This window comes from Drosophila willistoni, chromosome 3R, assembly GCF_018902025.1.
Source record: "Drosophila willistoni isolate 14030-0811.24 chromosome 3R, UCI_dwil_1.1, whole genome shotgun sequence".
In the NCBI taxonomy this organism is placed as follows: domain Eukaryota; kingdom Metazoa; phylum Arthropoda; class Insecta; order Diptera; family Drosophilidae; genus Drosophila; species Drosophila willistoni.
In genome coordinates, this window is record NC_061086.1 from 9842410 (window position 1) to 9859465 (window position 17056).

Consider the following 17056-nt stretch of genomic DNA (forward strand, 5'->3'; position numbering starts at 1 on the left):
ATTTATTGGCTAACCAACCAGCAGATGAACCAACCCCGAAACCCGAAAGCCAATTCAAAAATTGAATTTCTGTTGAAAAGCTTTGCTCGTTAGTCCTAAGCTAATCATATCAGGGAGAGATTGTCTCCCCAATATAACAGGACAATCCACACATGTGCTTTTATCTTTTTATCTTTGCAAAACATTTTCACACATGTTGCCAAAGAATGTTTCGCCCATCTATTCCCTAATACGATTATTTGTTTGGTTTTTTACCCCAAAAAAAAAGAAAGAAAAACTTTCAATGAAATTGAAAAATTCTCATAAATGTCGTGTTGACACCCCACAAAAAACAAAAAATCAGCCGACAGATAGACAAAAAATCAACTCATCAAAAGGTACAGCCGGAGCCGAAGGCTCTTTGGGCAAACTCAATTTGATTTATGGTCGAAATTGACAAAAAAAAAACATGCATGGTCACTTTAATTTTAGAATTATGGAACTTTAAACTAGGGGATGGACCGACCCACACACGCTTTGGCCGGAAGTGAATTATGTCATCATGTGAGGTTATGTAATGATGTGTTGTGGTACAGTTGTGTGTTAACATTCCATTCCATTCCATGGCGCTGCGTTGCGTTGACTGTACCTTTTGACCGCGTGTGAAAACAGGAAACGGCACGCGTCGCTTGTTAGTCGCTGGGCGAAAGTTAAAGAGCAATTGAAATTGGTGAGAGAGCACAACCTACACCCCACCCCCCGAGCTGCACCCCACGCCATCTCGCCTAGATCGAAGCAACCAACCCTCTTTGTCTAGTCCTTTTTTCTGGGGGGGGGTTGGCGTTTTGTGTTTGTTGTTTACCATTGAAGTGCCGCGATGGTTTTAGTGTCAGCTTATAGTTTTGACATTTGTCTCTCATCAGGCAGGATGCTGTTGATTGTAGATGACTATCCCTATGCCATTTGGATGATGAATCGTTCGCTGAAGTGTAAAATATGCTGTGAACTATTTCATTAAACCCCAAAACAGATCAGATCTGTTTTCGTAAAATATTTGAAATAACATGAATTCTTTTGCCCAACAAATTCTTTTCGTTCCTTCTACAATTTGATAATTTCGTTCATTTTTTTCAATGGCAAATTGGTTTTTAATTACACCAAAATATATATAAAAAAGATGACCAAAATCCCATCTGCCCTTGGCCACTTTCATGCTTAACTGCACCTGCTCCAGGACAACAGAGTTGGGGACAATTGACAAATTTTTCGTGTCCTTTGAGAGAAAACGAGTTGTATGTTTCATGGCTTTTCAATTTTAATTGAAATTTATGCGCATATTTTCTCCCACTACCTCTCGATCGAAAGGATTCCAGAGCAGAGCAGAGCTCAGTTCTGGTGCTGGTCACGTGTTTGGCAAAAAAAAAAAACAAGAATAAAGTGTTGCAAATTGTTGAATATTTGAAAATTTACATGCACATTTGTCTGATGGCAGCTACGGAGGAGGCGGAACATTGTCCATGTCCTTGTGATTTACAGCCCCTCACTTTCTGGTTATTTATGAGCAGGGAAAAGTGCATGCGAAACAACATTTTATTGTAATTTCGGTTTGTTCATGTGTAAAATTTGGAAATTGTTGTAAATAATTACCCTAATGGCATAACATTTTGCGCTATTCGTCAGTGCCGGATTAGCCATATAGGAGCATGATCATCAAAAGGTTGTTTCATTCATTTGTTTATTAACCAAAAATTCAAATATTTTTTTAATAAGACTGTAAAAATCTCAAAATGTCTTAGCTTTGTCAAATTTAAACCGTTTCCCAAAAATGATATATACATATTATAAATTAAAGTGTTAGTCAAATTATCTTTTCAAGTCAGACAAATAATGTAAAAGAACTGCAAAGTATTAAAAAAAACTTGAATTTCGTAAAGCTCTGATTAAGTCAATTCTTGGAGTATTTGAAAACTTTATGTCTTTGTTGGCAATTTATTATTGAAAATATAACTTTTAGGAATCGGTTTGAAATTCGTCAAAATACAGTCTAAAAAAAAGGTAGATTGTCTAAAATTATATATTTAAAAATTTCTAAAAAATCGTTATCTTTGCGAATCTGTAAATATGCCAGTTTTGAATGACTTTCATTCATGTTCTAACTTTCACATTGGAAAGTCAGCTTATGATTTGCATTTTGTTTTTTATTTTTAACCCGCTCTGGCCCAATCCGGCACTGCTTTTCGGTACAGTTTCGCATACGCATAGAGTTAATTTTTGTGAGACGGTGGAACGGCAAGCGACGCCATTTGTAATTAAGCTTAAACCGTTAATATTTTAGCAAAGATAAGAACGAAAGAGCCAATGAGAATGGGCATGGGCAAGGAGCAAACCATAAATTCTGGAGCCAAAAAAGTTGGTCCTTTCGTTTGTCGAAGGGGGTTGAGCAGCTAGGCATAAGGTGTATGGGGGAAGGAAGACAACTTACTACCACCCAACAACAATTTACGGCCCAATGAGAGCACCAAAAAGAATTTCTAAGCTTAGTGTTAATTTTCCAGCCAGATTTTCTTATTATTTCTCCTTTCACTTCCACTCCGAAGCGATAAAAGTGAAATTCGCCTTTTCGGGGTTTCGGTTACTGTTTATTTTGTTTGTTTATTTGTGAATGGCTGGAATTTAATTAGTATACCAAATCGTTAACAAGATTTCAAAGGCCAATAAGTTATGCGGACTGCGAGTTGGTCAACTGAAATCAACATCTCGATGGCACAAGTTAATTTCAAGAATCATAAAGGTATTTAGAGCTACAATTACTTTTGGCGCAGGCAAATTTCGTCGGCTACAATGACAATTATCCGATTTCTCTAATTTTCAATATTTATATAAGTATTATCATTATCTAAAGTACAAAATAATAGTCGATTGAAAATCTTATATTGAGGTACTAAAAAAAAACTTTTTCCTGAAAATGTGTTGCCAAATGGATCAATATTTACAAAAATATATAATCGATTTGTATTGCCACCTCCAAAATGGTTCTTTTAAGATCCATTTCTATTTAAGTTGCAAATTTTCACCCAATCTTACCTGTTTCTTTGTTTGTTTCTTATTTATTTATCTATTTACAATGTTAGATATGGTAGTAAAAAATAGACATACACAAAAGTCTTGGCAACAAGTCCTTCGACTTAGTTTCTTTATTTTTACAATTTTGAGCGACAATTTCGGTTAAAAATTGACATTTTTTAAACAAAACATATTCTACATAAATTTTATGCAACAATGTAAAGGCATTTTAAGACTGGCGCCGTTTCGTTAAAAATTATGCTATCATATGCCATTTCTTAAAAGAATTTACTACCTAATCCCTCAAATGATTTGGAAGTAATGTCCTTTAGGACTTTCTCTATAGGAGTGATCAACATTTATATATTAACACGAAGACACGTCGATTTTGTATTCGTTTTTAGTCCATTTTTGCACCATCATCATTTTGAATTAACAATTAAAAACGTTTTTTTCAGCTTTGCATCCTTTTAAAAAATTCTTGTACACAAAATTTTATTGTTTTAAAAACTTTCAGACAAAATTAGAACGGATTCAAATATTTGTAATACGGTAAGTCTCCAATGAGCCAAAATTTAAACAGTTTTCAAAAACAATTCTATGTTTTTCCCTATTTTAAAAGTTGCTTTCAGACGTTATTCAAGTCTCAAAAACCAGTTTATAGAATTATAAAATCTTTTATAAGAAAACGAAACGACTTTTAATTATGCTTGTCTCATTTGAAAGTATGAAGATGTCATAATTACAAGTATTAATCTAAGTGTTGATGTTGAGTCTCATTTTGTTTTGTTTATAAATTGTTTCGGTTTTGCCTACTTAATAATTAAGCAGTCTTAGCTTAACATATTCTAGTCATAAATAAATAAATAATAGCGTTTTATTTATGTGAGAAAAGCAGCTGCGGTTAGCCAATATGAATATCTGCAAAAAAAATAATAGAAAATTCTTTTATTAATCAACAATTCATTTTTAATATTAATGGGACTTACTGTTATGGTGTATGTTGATTTTGATATTGGGTAATTTTGGTAATCGAAATCCTTTTGATTTGCGTTTGGGTGCTGCTTGAACATTGGCCAGGGATACTAATAGGACAATCAGGAGAAGCCACTCAATTTTCAGGAATTTCATTATGATTTGCTTGATAAATGGCAGACAACTAAATAAAAGATTCAGCAAATAGCGAAAATTTATATTAAATACTAGTGAACAATGATGATCTCAGTGGGCTAGCCCAGCTGGTTATCTGTTGTGATGAGCTCTGCTGACAATAAGTTGACTGTGAAGTGAATCCCCTTCTCTCCGTTGAGATGTGAAATGCCCAGAGACACACACACACTAACCAGCTGTTTGGGAGATAAGAAAGTACACTTAACCCATTGTTGGCCCGCTGAGAGGAAAAAACATTCATAAATTGCATTATAAGCGACCTAAACAAAACATTTATAACTCTCCTCGGCTCTCTTGTTCCCTTACTCTGCCTTTGCCCTTCCCTTGTCTTAAATAACCATAACTATTCATTATCGACACATAAACGAGCCTTTCTACACACACGCACACACACACACTCACACACCCCAAAAAAACACTCATAACTTGAAATTTTTATTAAATAAACAGAACAAAGCAATGGGCGGAAAAAAAAAAGAATGTGAATGTCACAGAGGACGAGGAGGGCACCGGGACATCCTTTTGACCCACAAAAATTGGATATGCGAAATGCATATGGAAGGGACACAAAACCCTTTCGCCCTCCCCTCCTCTTCCTACCCGCTGCTACATCCTGCGTAATTCAATATTTGACTATATGAGATTTATGGCCAACGGGGTCTGGCGACTTCCGCGACGATGCCAACGAAGACTGAGAGAAGACACGTCCTGGTTTTCTATTTGTATAAAGTATAATTTTTGATTTAGTGCGATTTTGTGTCAACGGGTTAAACACTGGGAGCAACAGGGGGTGGCGGCGACGGCGGCAGGGGTGGCAACTTGCTGGGGGGTTAAGCGCAATAGTTTTGCAATATCCTCTTCGAAAGTGAAAGTTTTCGATATTTATATTCCCTTCTATAAAATACTCTAGCGTAAGAAGTCTGTTTATTTGAATCAGAACTTTGGAAATAATAAATTTTAAAATATTTAAATAGTTGTTAATAGTGTGAGGAATTTTAACCTCAGGTTAAAAGCTGAGGGCAAACAAATGGCAACAAAAGGAAAATTCCTTCTATACATTTAAAAAATTATAGAAAGAAACGGATTTCTAACTGTTACTGTTTTTTCTTAAAACTTTAAAAATAAATTGGGGCTTCGGTGTTAAAAATACTTCTAGGAATAAGTTAAAAAATTTGTTTTTAAAAGACCTTTGTGCTGTGGGCCTAATTCTATCATTGTGTTTATACGACGTTATCCAAAGACCTATTTGGTTGTGTCCCATCTTGTCCTTTCCCAAATGCTATCTTAAATAATCTATACACTATTCTTCTATTAACTGATAAAACTGAAAGCAAAGAGTATAAAAACGTCGGCAAAAATAGATTTACCCTCGCTGGTTTTTTGTTCCTCTTATTGTTTGCTTTGGTTGAATGGTTGGCGGATATGAGACCACATGCTGATTGTCATTTTGTTGGTTCAAGTGCCGGGGAATTCTTTGAAAATAAACTTGAATAATAAACCCCTTTCTACGTGCAGCTCCCCCTCCCCCAACACACGTTCCTCCTCTATCTATACACTATATTCCTGCAACTCGCTAAACGGAAACGGATGTCTTGCCAACGGAATTCGCATAAAACTTTATTTTTATTCTAATGCAAAAAAAAAAAATGCTGAAAAAATAGCGAAAAGACTTTCCAAAAAACGCGCCTGGTTACAAATTGGTTTGTTTGCACATATTCACGCGGGAATTAACAAAAGGGGGAGACTAGGATTGGGTTGACAGGTACAGGATGCAAAATGGCAATTCTACTGATAAGCCGCCAAAAAATCAAATTTGCCGTGCACCCAACACAAAGCTAAAGAAACAAAAAAATTTGCATAACTTACGTCTTTTTTGTTGTTGTTGTGTTTTGTATGTGAAATCAGCAATCAAAGGGTTGGTTGATGGTGCCGCACGGCCGGAAGCTTGAGCCATGAAAATTTATTACAGGTTGCATTAAATTTAATTTTCAAAACTGAAACGTGCACCCGCGAAAATTTTCATTCAAAAAGGATGCTGCTCCTCATCAAAGTTTGTTTGGTTGCGTCTAGATTGGAGTCTGAGAAAGATGCAAAGGAAAGGAACATTTCAGTGTCTAATATATTTAGAACTTTCGGTTCCCTTACCTGATAATAGATGCTGCTTAGCTGGTTAGTAGGGCATTTAGTCTCTAGTATAATCTCTCTTTAGATTATTACAAGGAGAAAAGCTTGAAATTGGATTTACCGATAAGTTGCATTGTGTAGACTTCCGTTTTAATATTCATTTGTGATCTGTATTTACAAATATAGTTTACAAAAATTAGAATTTGAGATGATTATGGGTTCCTTTTTCGAGGCGGCCATCATGCACAATAAATTGAATTTTAAGGACCTTTTCCACATCGAAAATAATATCTTACCGATTTTTTTTAGGAGTGGAACATGGATTTCTGTGGAAATAGTAAAAAAGAAAACCAATTTTTCAATAGACAAAACTGTTTAACTTATAGTTAATGTTTTGTTTCTTACCTTTCCGTTGTGCTAACAGAGTCAATCGGATGAGGTGTCGAGTGGCTTAAAGAACGGAGCATGTTTGCCAGGTTCCATGGTAATGCCCAAATCTTTGCACATATAATCACAAAAGGTGTAGACCCAGCGGACTACCTGACTGCGAGTGCAGTATCTGGAGCGATCGATTTCCTCATGGAATTGGCAAGCAATTTTCTCTTCGAACTCAAAAATATCACGCAAAAAGATTGCATTAGTTACATCATGTTTGATGCCTTCATTTGGTTGACCCATCATTCCCATAGTCTCCTTCTTTAAATAGAAGAATAGGTATTGGATGTCATAAACGAGAATGGGTGGTATGGGATCCTTTTTTCCATCTTCATCATCGCTGTTGTCCGTATAATCAAGTTCACATGCAGTTTGCATATAGTCAAAGCATGACTTTACTATGGCCACTTCTTGGGTGAGCGTGAACACGATCAGAGGCTTTCCATTTAAGCAATTTTTTAAGTATTGTATAATATCTCTATATACTTTGCTCATAGATTCACCCTCGGCATTAGGTGGCAAAGGCAATTGATGGGTGTTGTTCGAATGATGCATGGCCTTAAAAGCTTGCCCTAAGCATAACTGACCCGGATTGATCAAAGTGCTGAGGGTAGACATCTTTCCGTAATGTAGGGCGAATTCACACGCCGAAAATTCGGCGGGTGAATGAATCCCTGCATTGTTTTCATACACAAAATGATTGAAAGCGGCAAATACAAAATTGGCCTTGTCCAATTCCTGATTGTGACGAGCAAGAAGAACCATTCGTTCTATTTGGATCTCTGCAATTAATTTTTGCTTTTCCAAGTCTGCCGTTGCCTTCTCTAACTCAGCACGGGTGCCTTTAGCATTTCGATGGTGGATTGGCTTGGGGAGTCAACTTTTTAATACAGCAAAAATTAATTAGGCGGTCATATTAACTAACCTGATCCATTTTAGAGCTTTGATTGTAGGATTTTATTTCTCGACGGTAATTGAGCCTTTTTCAATTATAAAAACTTACTTTCAACTTTAGTAAATTTTTTTTGATTTTAGTTTTTTTTTACGACTGATACGCTTGGACGTTGACTTTGGAATGAAAATATTTTGTCAGTTCTCAATAAGGCCAGTAAATCAGAATCACAAATTTTGACAGTTAAAAGAAAAGGTAATTTGATTTGATGTACATTTCATATTTTGGAATGCTTTAAAATAAACAACAAGCATAGCATAGTTAACTGTAATCGTGATAATAAACTAATTGATTTAAAATGCTCGCTCATCTTCTTTGATTTCATTCTTTAATTAAATCAAATGTATAAGTTATTTATGAGTACCAAAATCTTTTAAATCGAGTCTCGGTTTATTTTTTACATTACAATAAATAAAAAATATTAGCTTAAAGGCTAAGCTATACAACTTATTGTTAATCTTGTGTTAAAGTTAATAACAAACTTTATGCTATTATCTAATATTTGTCCTAATTCTCTTCCATTTAACGTCCCTTCATTTCTTCAATTTGCTTGAGGAGCAACTGCATTCGATCCTTCATCAGTGGCTGACCCTTTTGGGTGCGTTTGCTGATGGCCTTTGTTTTCTCCAAACGTTGCTTTTTGTACTCCTTAATGCGTGCATCCTTTTCTGCTTTTATTCTCTGACGTTCAGCTTCGGCTTTGGCCGCATTTTGTTGACGTATCATTTGACGAATTTGCGGTTTATTGGGTTTATCCTGCTGATGGTGTATCAAGTGCAATTAGTTAAAAACTCAATTAAAAATTAAAACATTTTACACTTACCGATTTCTGCTGGTTTTGTTTGGGCTTGAATTTTTGCTTGAAATTCTGGTTATTGTTTTGTGTCCTGTTGCCATTCTTTTGTGGGGGTTTTCGAGGGGCATTTCCCTTTTGCGTATTTGGCTTCATTTTGTTGAGAATGCAGAGCAATATAAATATAAATAATGCAAATAAAAATAAACTGCACGTGCTACAAACATAAACACAACATTACTCGGTATTTTTTGATTTTTGGTATTTGGTGGTGGAACAACTAATAAAAAATACCAGATGTCCATATCTATCAATCAAGAAATTGCGGCGAATTTGGGGCGAATTTATTTATTTATTTTTATTGAATAAATTTTGTTTGAAAATGTTGAAAATAAGCAAGATAATAACACAAAACGGTAATCAGATGCAAGTATAAATAAACGAAATGCGTAATGACACATTTTTTAACAGTTACAGTTGCCAATTTGACTGGCAAGCGACATATGCTCACCTCCGCCCGCCTCTTGGCCAATGTCGAATCCAGCTCAGGCAACAGCAATCCGGATGAACCAATTGACATAACAAATCCCTTTCAAAAGGATCCGCAACAGTGTATACTGTGCAAGCACAACATCCATCCTCATTACAAGAATGTGAAATTGCTGTCACAGTTCCAATCGCCGTATACTGGACGCATTTATGGTCGCCACATTACCGGATTATGCAAGCAAAAGCAGGAGGATGTGGAGAAGGCGATTTTGCGTGCCCAGCAGTTCTTACTCATGCCTGGCTACCACAAGGACTTGGACTTTTTGCAAGATCCCAAACTCTTTGACCCCGAGAAGCCTGTGCGGCCACATAAATACTAGGAATATTCTTTTTCAATTGTTTTGTTTTATCGTTTAAAGTGGTGTGAAATACATATTTTCCTACTTATATATAATGACTGTTAATCTTCCTCCAGGTATGAAAGCATGTCCAGAGAGATTCCTAGTTGAATCAGTAGAGATTTCTTGCTTTGTCGTGGCTCAATTGAAGCTTGTAGATCGTCCATAGAAGCCGCGAATCCAGTACGCCATATCTCAATGTCTTTCTCCAGTTCAATTGTACGACTGTCCTTTGAGGTGGATGACGGCTCTGCATCTTTTTGTGTCTCCTGCGCCATGTTCTGTTCTGCTTTAACAAATTCCAATCGTTTCTTTGTCAACTCCTTGCGTGGAAGTCCCAAACCAGGACGCCTACAGCTGTTTGATCGGCTTTTTAGCGGCAGTGTCTTTGTGGCGCGGGGAGTTTCTGTTCCCTTATTGTTTTCTTTTCTATGCCCTCGCAAACCTGGCGTTGACAGACCCAAGCGGAGTCTTGGCCTTATTCCGGGCTTCGGTGTCCCATCAGACTTTTGCTCCATTTAGAGGAAAACAGTTCACAAATAATTATTATTTATTTTTCAACAAATAATTCAAAGGCTGTCAAGAAGTTGCCATATGGTTTCCAACAGCAAGCAACTGGCAGGGCTGCCAGATAGCTGGAGTAACTAATGAAAATACCCCGCACAGTTTAAAATATTTAATTTTATTTTGCATTTGTTTTATTGATCTTTATTCTATATATTGTACCATATGAATATATATATTATGTATATGTATAAATTTTGCGCTTAATATACTCTTGTCTTTTATTTTCCGAAAGGGATTGTATATAAAGTTTCTACAAAATCTATGCGCGTTTTCTATAAGCTAATGCTATGTAAAGTTCTGTTCTATGACTAAGTGTTGTGACCTGATACTGATACATACTTAAATCGGTAGCGCCTGATGATGATCGAACCAACAAATTTACCAATCTGAGTGTATATGTATATATATATATATTTTGGCTTTAAATATTGATAATCAAAAATATCTCTGCACATCCCTAAAATCGACTTTTTCACTGATATGAGCGGGGAGGACGACCTATAACTAAATATTAGATTTTCTTGTGTTTAAGTAAAGCTTACGAAACAAAGAGACACAAACATAATCGTATTGCAAAAATGGCGAAAAAAGACACAATGTATAAGATGGGGTGAGGTGGGGGCGATGATTGGCAACAAAATAATCCTTATAATAAAGCACTAACTCAACGTACTAAAAATATGCTTAGGGGTGATGGGATCCACGCAGACGGGGGCACTACGGCAGCTTATGATAGCGCTCAACATCGGCGCCACGGAAGCTAACCTTGCAGACGCACTGCTGACTGGATGTCAGCAGGACAAGGCACTCGCGACAGACCAGATGCCGACAGGTGCGTATCTCGTATGCATACTGACCACTTCGGCAATTAATGCAACAAGGCGGAGATGTCGGTGCGGATACGGCAACCTGTGTGAAACGTGTAATCTTCTGCAACGCTTGCTGGATATCCTGGTCAATGGAAGAAGACGACGTCGAGGTAGATGGCGGCGACTGACGATGAATACTGCTGGCCGTGACTGTGGCACAGGCCGTAGGATGACTGCTGCTGCTGCTGTGCCGGGCACGCTTGGCGGCCGGCGGTGAGGATGATCCTGAGAAGGCCACTGATGTCGATGACAATGTGGCCGTGGCAGTTACTGTGGATTTGGTCTTGCGCTGCTGATGCAGCTGCTGTTGTTTGTAAACGACGCCGCAGAGTGTGGAGTATGTTCCAGCGGCAGAGGATGACGGCAGCTGTCCTGGATGGCACATGCTGCTGGCAAACTGGGAAGCATGACGACGACGCATTCTCGAACTGCCCAATGAACGGGGCACCGACTTAAAGTGCTCTGAGTGCTCCATAAGGAACTTTTCAATTCGCGCTTTTAGCGCTAGATTCAATATTGCTTTGCGTTGTGAGGTATATTCGAGTCCAGTAAAAGGATCCGATGGCTGACGTCCCCATTTGGCCTCCTCTTCAGAGTGCTTGTCTATGGTGGACTGATCGACCACCTTTCCCGAAGGCAATACAGTAGGAAATATCTAAAAAGATAAGGAAAAGACGTTTAATTAATAATTCAAATGCAGTTATTCCCAGAGGTGGGAAGGGAGGGTGGTAGGGGATCACGAATGGGTAAGTATATCAATTAGTGATTCAATGCAAAACATATTCTTCTTGGATAGTATTAAGGGCTCAAAATGGATTACAGTATTCGCTCATTTATAGCCACCTCACGTAATCTTTGAGCACTTTGCAAATAAAGAAAAGAAAACACAAAAGATAGAGAAGGAAAACAAGATTATTGCAGGTGTCACCTCATCCTTCGTCTTTCCTCCATTTTTCTACTTATTTGCAGTCGGTAGAGAACGAACATAATACAAAGGAAGAAGGGCAAAAGGGGATTATGTGTGCTCTATAGATAGATACACATTTTCTTCTTCTCTTTTGTTATGGTATTTGTGTGTGCACATGGTGAATCATCCTAATCACTTCCTCTACAGTAATCCGCACATCGTATTGCATTTCTCACCATTAATTCCCATGTGATGGAGTCTAAGAACTCCTCTGGCAATTCCAGTGATGACTGTTCCCGCAATTCGGGTATATGACGCGAGGGTGAACGTTGTCCCTGCTGCTGTTGGGCCTGGTCCCTTTGACCATACGGATCGCTTATCTCACTCCAAATGGTCTTCATTAGTTCGCGATCGGCTTTGTCCAGCGAACGAGCAGGCAGGCCCCATATCTGAACTTTGCGCAATACTGGCGGACAACGCTCCGTTGCCCGAATCACAATTTTTACACTATTCGTTGTGGCCAATATCTTGTGGGCCGTCTTGAAGAAGAACACTTTCTCGCTCTGTTGCTGGGCAGCCGAGGTGCTGCTACGTGAATTGTAGTCACTCTGATAGCAAAATGTTACCGAATCGACGCCCTTGGCCAAGTCACGTACATAGGCGACACGTTCCCAAATGCCATCATATTTCCCGTGCACCTCGAAGCCTGTCGAACGCAGAGATCCCGACGAGTGCCACAGTTTGATAACCTTCATGTCAATTGCTTTTGGGAAATCGAACACTATCTCCACGGGGGGCTTGCACACAGCGAAACACATGAACCCACGCTCCAGCTGCTCTGCATTATCTGCTATGAGATTGGCAGCTGTGTAGCCATCCTCGCAAACTGCATCGCATTCGACAGAAGGCTTTAGTTTTGGATTCAAAAAATTGATTAGGCTGCTCATTGCTTGGTCACGAGCCCCAACAGCCTTTATTATATTCGCACAGAAAATGGCGTCACTGTTGCTTGCTGCTGCTGCCTCCTTCCTGTATCTTACTCACACTCTCAAGCACCAGTGTTGCCAACTTGTGAGCCGTGAAACTAGCTAAAAATAAAACAAAATAAAAACACATAAATTTAACAATTGCAGATCAAATTTGATTAACAATAATATTTTCATTTCTTAAATATATATTTGCCTTTACCAATTAATAGGACCATGCACTTTAATTACCAATTAATTTGCATATCTTTTAAATGGCTAAATGGCCAACACTCTTACACACCACTCGTAATTGTTTTTGCCTATTGTGAATCGCACACAGAAGGTCTTCGTCTTTGTTTAATGCCCAAGGCACCCCAAAATATTTGTCACTGATAATTGGCTGTTGGTATTGATCAATTACTATTATTATTTATATTATTTCAACACCAAATTGTGTATTTAGCAGCCAATTATGATTTTATATACTGCTCCTGCTTTGATTGCTTCACAATTAGAGGTGGAAGGTCTGAACAGTAGAGCTGCAAGTCCAGCGATATATTGATGTTTTTTTTCATCGATAGTTTAGTGCTATTGTTATTTCTGAACAAAAACCAGTGGACAATGAGCATTTCTTTAGGCCCAAAACCTTGAAACCATGTGCCTTTTCGTTTAAAAAGGTCACTCAAAAAAATGGCCAAAGAACTATAAATGTCACTTTAACTCAGCTATTTTGATAACTTTAAGAATGTTCTGGTTATTGTATTCTTACACAGAAGTACACGTTTCTTTGTTAAGAAATTCAAATTTTCGATGGAACCATCGATGGCGAAAACTATCGAGTGTAGCCACTATCGATGGTTTTGCAGCTCCAATGAAAATTAGTCAACACTATAAAAACACATTTATATCGGAAATAAACGATTGATTTGATTTTTTTTTAAATAACCCGCCCAAACTTCAGTAGTGCTTAGTGGGCAAGATTTACAAGTATCTATAAATAATTGAAACTTTGCTTCAATTAAGTATTGTAATTGCTTATAACCAATCGTTTTATTACAATGTTGCTATAAATAATGGGTAACTAACTACTTAATCATTATGACTAACTATGATTGAATTCCAGCATTTATAGCCAACTAGTTTTACGATCGTTAATAATACTTTTATATTATGAAGCATAAAAATAGATTATAGATTTGAGTTAATCAACAACAAAAGCAGCGTGCGAACTTAAAGCGATTTGCAGGTGTATGTATTAAGTCCTTATCGCCAACTTTAGAATGGGCACTTGTCAATGAAAGTATAGGTTTAGTGTGCAGGTGATAAAGCCATTCGGAAGCTATAAAGTGGACCTCCAGCGGGTGCGGCCACTTTAGTTTCGTAGCAAGTGCTTCTAGGCATAGCCATGAGGATTCAGTGCTTACTCTTCCTGCTCGGCGGAATTCTGGTCGCTTCGGCAGTTCATCTGCCAGGAGTGCCAGTCGATTTCAATCTGAGCGACAGTGTATTATCAGCCATAGCCGATGATGTGGCCAAGCAGTTGGAGGAAGGATACATTACCTTGATTAAGACGGGCGTTGAGACTCCTGAATTCAAGAGGATCACCGCTCAATTGGCCCAGTCGCACAGCAAAAAGGATATATTCACCAAGAATATGGTTGATCTAGAGCCTCGTGACAATTTCCTAATGTGCACCGCCTGTCGTTCAACTATGCGTGTTTTCATGCGCACCATCCGCGAAGAGGATGGAGAACTCCACGGCGATAATGCTGGCGATTTGATGAAGTGGTTTGCCCTGGATGTGTGCGATCGCCTTAATCTCCAGACCAAGGAAGTATGCGAGGGATTGCTTGAGTTCTTCATGCCCACTGTTGAGTATATCATGCGTAACTCGGAAATGGATGCGCAAAGTTTCTGCTCACTATTCATGGAGTATAGCTTCTGCAATACGGTTAGCAATCCGGACTACAACTGGACCCTGTCTGTGGATACGAGTGGTGGAGCCACTGGACCCAAGTCGAACACGCCACTTGAGAGCCCAAGTGATTTTAAGATCTGCCAGCTGACCGATATCCATCACGACCCACTCTATGAGCCCGGAAGTCTGGCCTCCTGCGACGAGCCAATGTGTTGTCAACGCAACAAGGATACGGTTGAAGGCACCAGTGAGGCTGCCGGCGTTTGGGGAGATTATCGTGACTGCGATTTGCCCTGGAATGTCCTGGAGTCGGCTCTGAGTCATGTGGCCGAAACACAAAAATGTGATTTTATTTATCAGACAGGCGATGTTGTGGATCATATGGTCTGGGCCACATCGGAGGAGAAGAACAAGGAGGTCCTGACGAAGGTCAGCAATCGCATCACTGAAGTGTTCCCCGATGTCCCGGTCTATCCCTGCATTGGCAATCATGAGCCACATCCACTTAATCTGTAAGTACAATACTCTTTATTGATATCCTTTCATTTCCTGATCCTTGTTTCTTATTTTATTCATACAACAGCTTCAGTCCCGAAGGTGTGCCTACTGATGTGAGCACAACTTGGTTGTATGAACATCTCTACGGCATTTGGTCCAAGTGGTTGCCAGAAGAGACCAAAGAGACCATTCTGAAGGGCGGCTATTACACGGTGTCCCCACGCAGTGGTTTCCGTATCATTGCTCTCAACAGTAATGACTGCTACACGGATAACTTCTGGCTTTATCACAGTGGAACGGATAAGATTCCCCAATTGCAATGGTTGCACGACACTTTACTAGCTGCCGAGGCAGCTGGCGAAAAGGTGCACATTCTCACCCATATTCCCGCTGGCGATGGCACCTGTTGGTCTGTGTGGGCCAGAGAATACAATCGTTGCATTACCCGTTTCCGTGATACCATCAGTGGCATTTTCAATGGCCATTCCCACAAGGATGAGTTCCTGGTACACTATTCCGACGATGGTTACCCAGTCGGTATTGCCTGGAATGGCGGAGCTTTGACCACATATAGTTACAAGAATCCCAACTATCGCGTTTATGCCATCAATGAAGAATCATACGATGTGACCAATCATTACACTTACATCTACAATCTCACAGAGGCTAATTTGAATCCTGACAAAGATCCAGAATGGTTTTTGGAATACGACTTTGTTAGTGCATTTACCAAGGATCTAAGTCCTGCTGGCATTGACAAATTGCTCGACAACTTTGCCGATAATCCAGAATTAATGCGAAAAGTGAGTTGACTAATTCTACAATTTCCAAGATAAGGTACTTATAATTCCGCTTTGGATTAGTATTGGCGCTATCGCGTGACATCGGCTGATCCTCAGGTGAATGGTGGTTGTGATCGCAATTGCTTGGCTGGTTCCCTCTGCCGTGCTGCTGTCAATATTAATGATCGTACTGAACGTTGCGTGGAGCTAAGGGAGCGACTCTTTATAGCCGTAAGTACATAAAATTCTCTTTAAATATATTTGGTGTTTATAAATTTGGGAATTTATTTATTCAACAGCTGGACAATGAAGGCTCCGATACTCCAAGTCCCAGCACTCCAAGTCCGTCTACACCAGGTGATGATGATGATGACGATGATGATAATGATGATGGTGGCTCTGCCTCCCTTACCGCTTTAAGCCTTACATCGATCATTGCTTTGGTACTGACAATGCGCTTCAGTTTCTAAAAAAAAAAAACAAAAAAGAAATGCTCATTACTTTTAAGTATTGTATAATCCATTTTTATGAACGGAAAACGTTCAAAATAAAATATTTTCGCTTATCCCTATCGCTGGATGATAATCTAAATATGTACCTATGTATTTTGACAACTTATCATTTTTGTCATAGACTTTGCTACACACCGACTATTTCAAATTGTTATCAGCTAAATGCCTTGATATGCCAATATTAGTACAAATTAGTCAATTGGGGATCATAAATGGTAGCAGCTGTCATATATTTTCCTAATTTTCAATATCAATGTTTATGATCAAAGAAATGTTTATTGGAATTCTTTTGCACGTGAATTTAAAATGTAAACGTGCTTGAAAAAATCGATTAGATAACATCTGTTGATCCGCTTTTTGCTTTTTATTTTTCTTTCTAATTGAGATTAAGATTTCTAATCTTCAAAAATTTAATCGTAAATCTTGTGCGAAGTTCAGAAGTCCTTCCCGCTTTCACCTCTGAATGTCAGTTGTTAATAAAAATCTCTTGACTAATTGTATTAATTATAGGTATCATAATAGCGCATAAACCATTTATCGCGAAACGATAATGTTTTTTTTTTTTTGTTTTTAGTCTAGATAAGCGGAATTTGGGCCTGATATCCCTCTATAAATATGACCCAGATGAACAT

General features: G+C 38.4%; 5 protein-coding genes and 1 long non-coding RNA gene across 9 annotated transcripts; 2 read left to right on the forward strand and 4 right to left on the reverse strand.

Annotated features, from left to right (window-relative positions):
* Window positions 1–3718: 3718 nt before the first annotated feature.
* Window positions 3719–7865, reverse strand: LOC111519441. Its single transcript, XR_002724371.2, has 7 exons — window positions 7697–7865; window positions 6742–7638; window positions 6633–6662; window positions 6358–6504; window positions 6079–6290; window positions 4032–4201; window positions 3719–3963 (listed from the first exon to the last, which is right to left on the reverse strand). It is a non-coding gene; the product is annotated as an uncharacterized LOC111519441 (long non-coding RNA).
* Window positions 7866–8094: 229 nt separating this feature from the next.
* On the reverse strand, window positions 8095–8773 carry LOC6650894 (thyroid transcription factor 1-associated protein 26). Of its 2 annotated transcripts, none has more exons than XM_023180394.2 (2): window positions 8547–8773; window positions 8095–8479 (listed from the first exon to the last, which is right to left on the reverse strand). In XM_023180394.2, exons 1-2 carry the CDS (start codon window positions 8670–8672, stop codon window positions 8246–8248), a joined length of 360 nt encoding a protein of 119 aa, XP_023036162.1. In that variant the 5' UTR covers window positions 8673–8773; the 3' UTR covers window positions 8095–8245. The 2 variants fall into 2 exon arrangements, with proteins under 2 accessions (XP_023036162.1, XP_002073462.1); XM_002073426.4 differs by having other exon boundaries at window positions 8095–8482; window positions 8547–8771.
* Window positions 8774–8850: 77 nt separating this feature from the next.
* On the forward strand, window positions 8851–9452 carry LOC6650895 (28S ribosomal protein S18c, mitochondrial). The gene is made up of 2 exons (XM_002073427.4): window positions 8851–8932; window positions 8988–9452. Exons 1-2 carry the CDS (start codon window positions 8899–8901, stop codon window positions 9383–9385), a joined length of 432 nt encoding a protein of 143 aa, XP_002073463.1. The 5' UTR covers window positions 8851–8898; the 3' UTR covers window positions 9386–9452.
* Window positions 9391–10013, reverse strand: LOC6650896. Its single transcript, XM_002073428.3, has one exon. The coding sequence runs from the start codon at window positions 9919–9921 to the stop codon at window positions 9466–9468; it is 456 nt and encodes a 151-aa protein (XP_002073464.1). The 5' UTR covers window positions 9922–10013; the 3' UTR covers window positions 9391–9465.
* Window positions 10014–10170: 157 nt separating this feature from the next.
* Window positions 10171–13244, reverse strand: LOC6650897 (RING finger protein 37). Of its 3 annotated transcripts, none has more exons than XM_015176644.3 (3): window positions 13016–13244; window positions 11983–12834; window positions 10171–11494 (listed from the first exon to the last, which is right to left on the reverse strand). In XM_015176644.3, the coding sequence occupies exons 2-3, from the start codon at window positions 12691–12693 to the stop codon at window positions 10688–10690; spliced, it is 1518 nt and encodes a 505-aa protein (XP_015032130.1). In that variant the 5' UTR covers window positions 12694–12834; window positions 13016–13244; the 3' UTR covers window positions 10171–10687. The 3 variants fall into 3 exon arrangements, with proteins under 3 accessions (XP_015032130.1, XP_002073465.1, XP_023035768.1); XM_002073429.4 differs by having other exon boundaries at window positions 12964–13244; XM_023180000.2 differs by having other exon boundaries at window positions 12935–13244.
* An 860-nt stretch (window positions 13245–14104) lies between these two features.
* LOC6650898 (sphingomyelin phosphodiesterase 1) lies at window positions 14105–16503 on the forward strand. Its single transcript, XM_002073430.3, has 4 exons — window positions 14105–15144; window positions 15216–15933; window positions 15994–16143; window positions 16212–16503. The coding sequence occupies exons 1-4, from the start codon at window positions 14120–14122 to the stop codon at window positions 16380–16382; spliced, it is 2064 nt and encodes a 687-aa protein (XP_002073466.1). The 5' UTR covers window positions 14105–14119; the 3' UTR covers window positions 16383–16503.
* The last annotated feature ends 553 nt before the right edge of the window (window positions 16504–17056 follow it).

Bases quoted from the DNA above. Each gene is read 5' to 3' on its own strand.
- LOC6650897 (XM_015176644.3), bottom strand. From the start codon at position 12,693: ATGAGCAGCCTAATCAATTTTTTGAATCCAAAACTAAAGCCTTCTGTC. The intron at 11,495-11,982 runs GTGAGAAATGCA...TTATCTTTTTAG, and splicing joins CCATCACATGGGAATTAATG to ATATTTCCTACTGTATTGCC.
- LOC6650898 (XM_002073430.3), top strand. From the start codon at position 14,120: ATGAGGATTCAGTGCTTACTCTTCCTGCTCGGCGGAATTCTGGTCGCT. The intron at 15,145-15,215 runs GTAAGTACAATA...TTCATACAACAG, and splicing joins GAGCCACATCCACTTAATCT to CTTCAGTCCCGAAGGTGTGC. The intron at 16,144-16,211 runs GTAAGTACATAA...TTTATTCAACAG, and splicing joins GGGAGCGACTCTTTATAGCC to CTGGACAATGAAGGCTCCGA.
- LOC6650896 (XM_002073428.3), bottom strand. From the start codon at position 9,921: ATGGAGCAAAAGTCTGATGGGACACCGAAGCCCGGAATAAGGCCAAGA.
- LOC6650895 (XM_002073427.4), top strand. From the start codon at position 8,899: ATGTTGAAAATAAGCAAGATAATAACACAAAACG. The intron at 8,933-8,987 runs GTAATCAGATGC...ATTTTTTAACAG, and splicing joins CAAGATAATAACACAAAACG to TTACAGTTGCCAATTTGACT.
- LOC6650894 (XM_002073426.4), bottom strand. From the start codon at position 8,672: ATGAAGCCAAATACGCAAAAGGGAAATGCCCCTCGAAAACCCCCACAA. The intron at 8,483-8,546 runs GTAAGTGTAAAA...ATACACCATCAG, and splicing joins AACAAAACCAGCAGAAATCG to CAGGATAAACCCAATAAACC.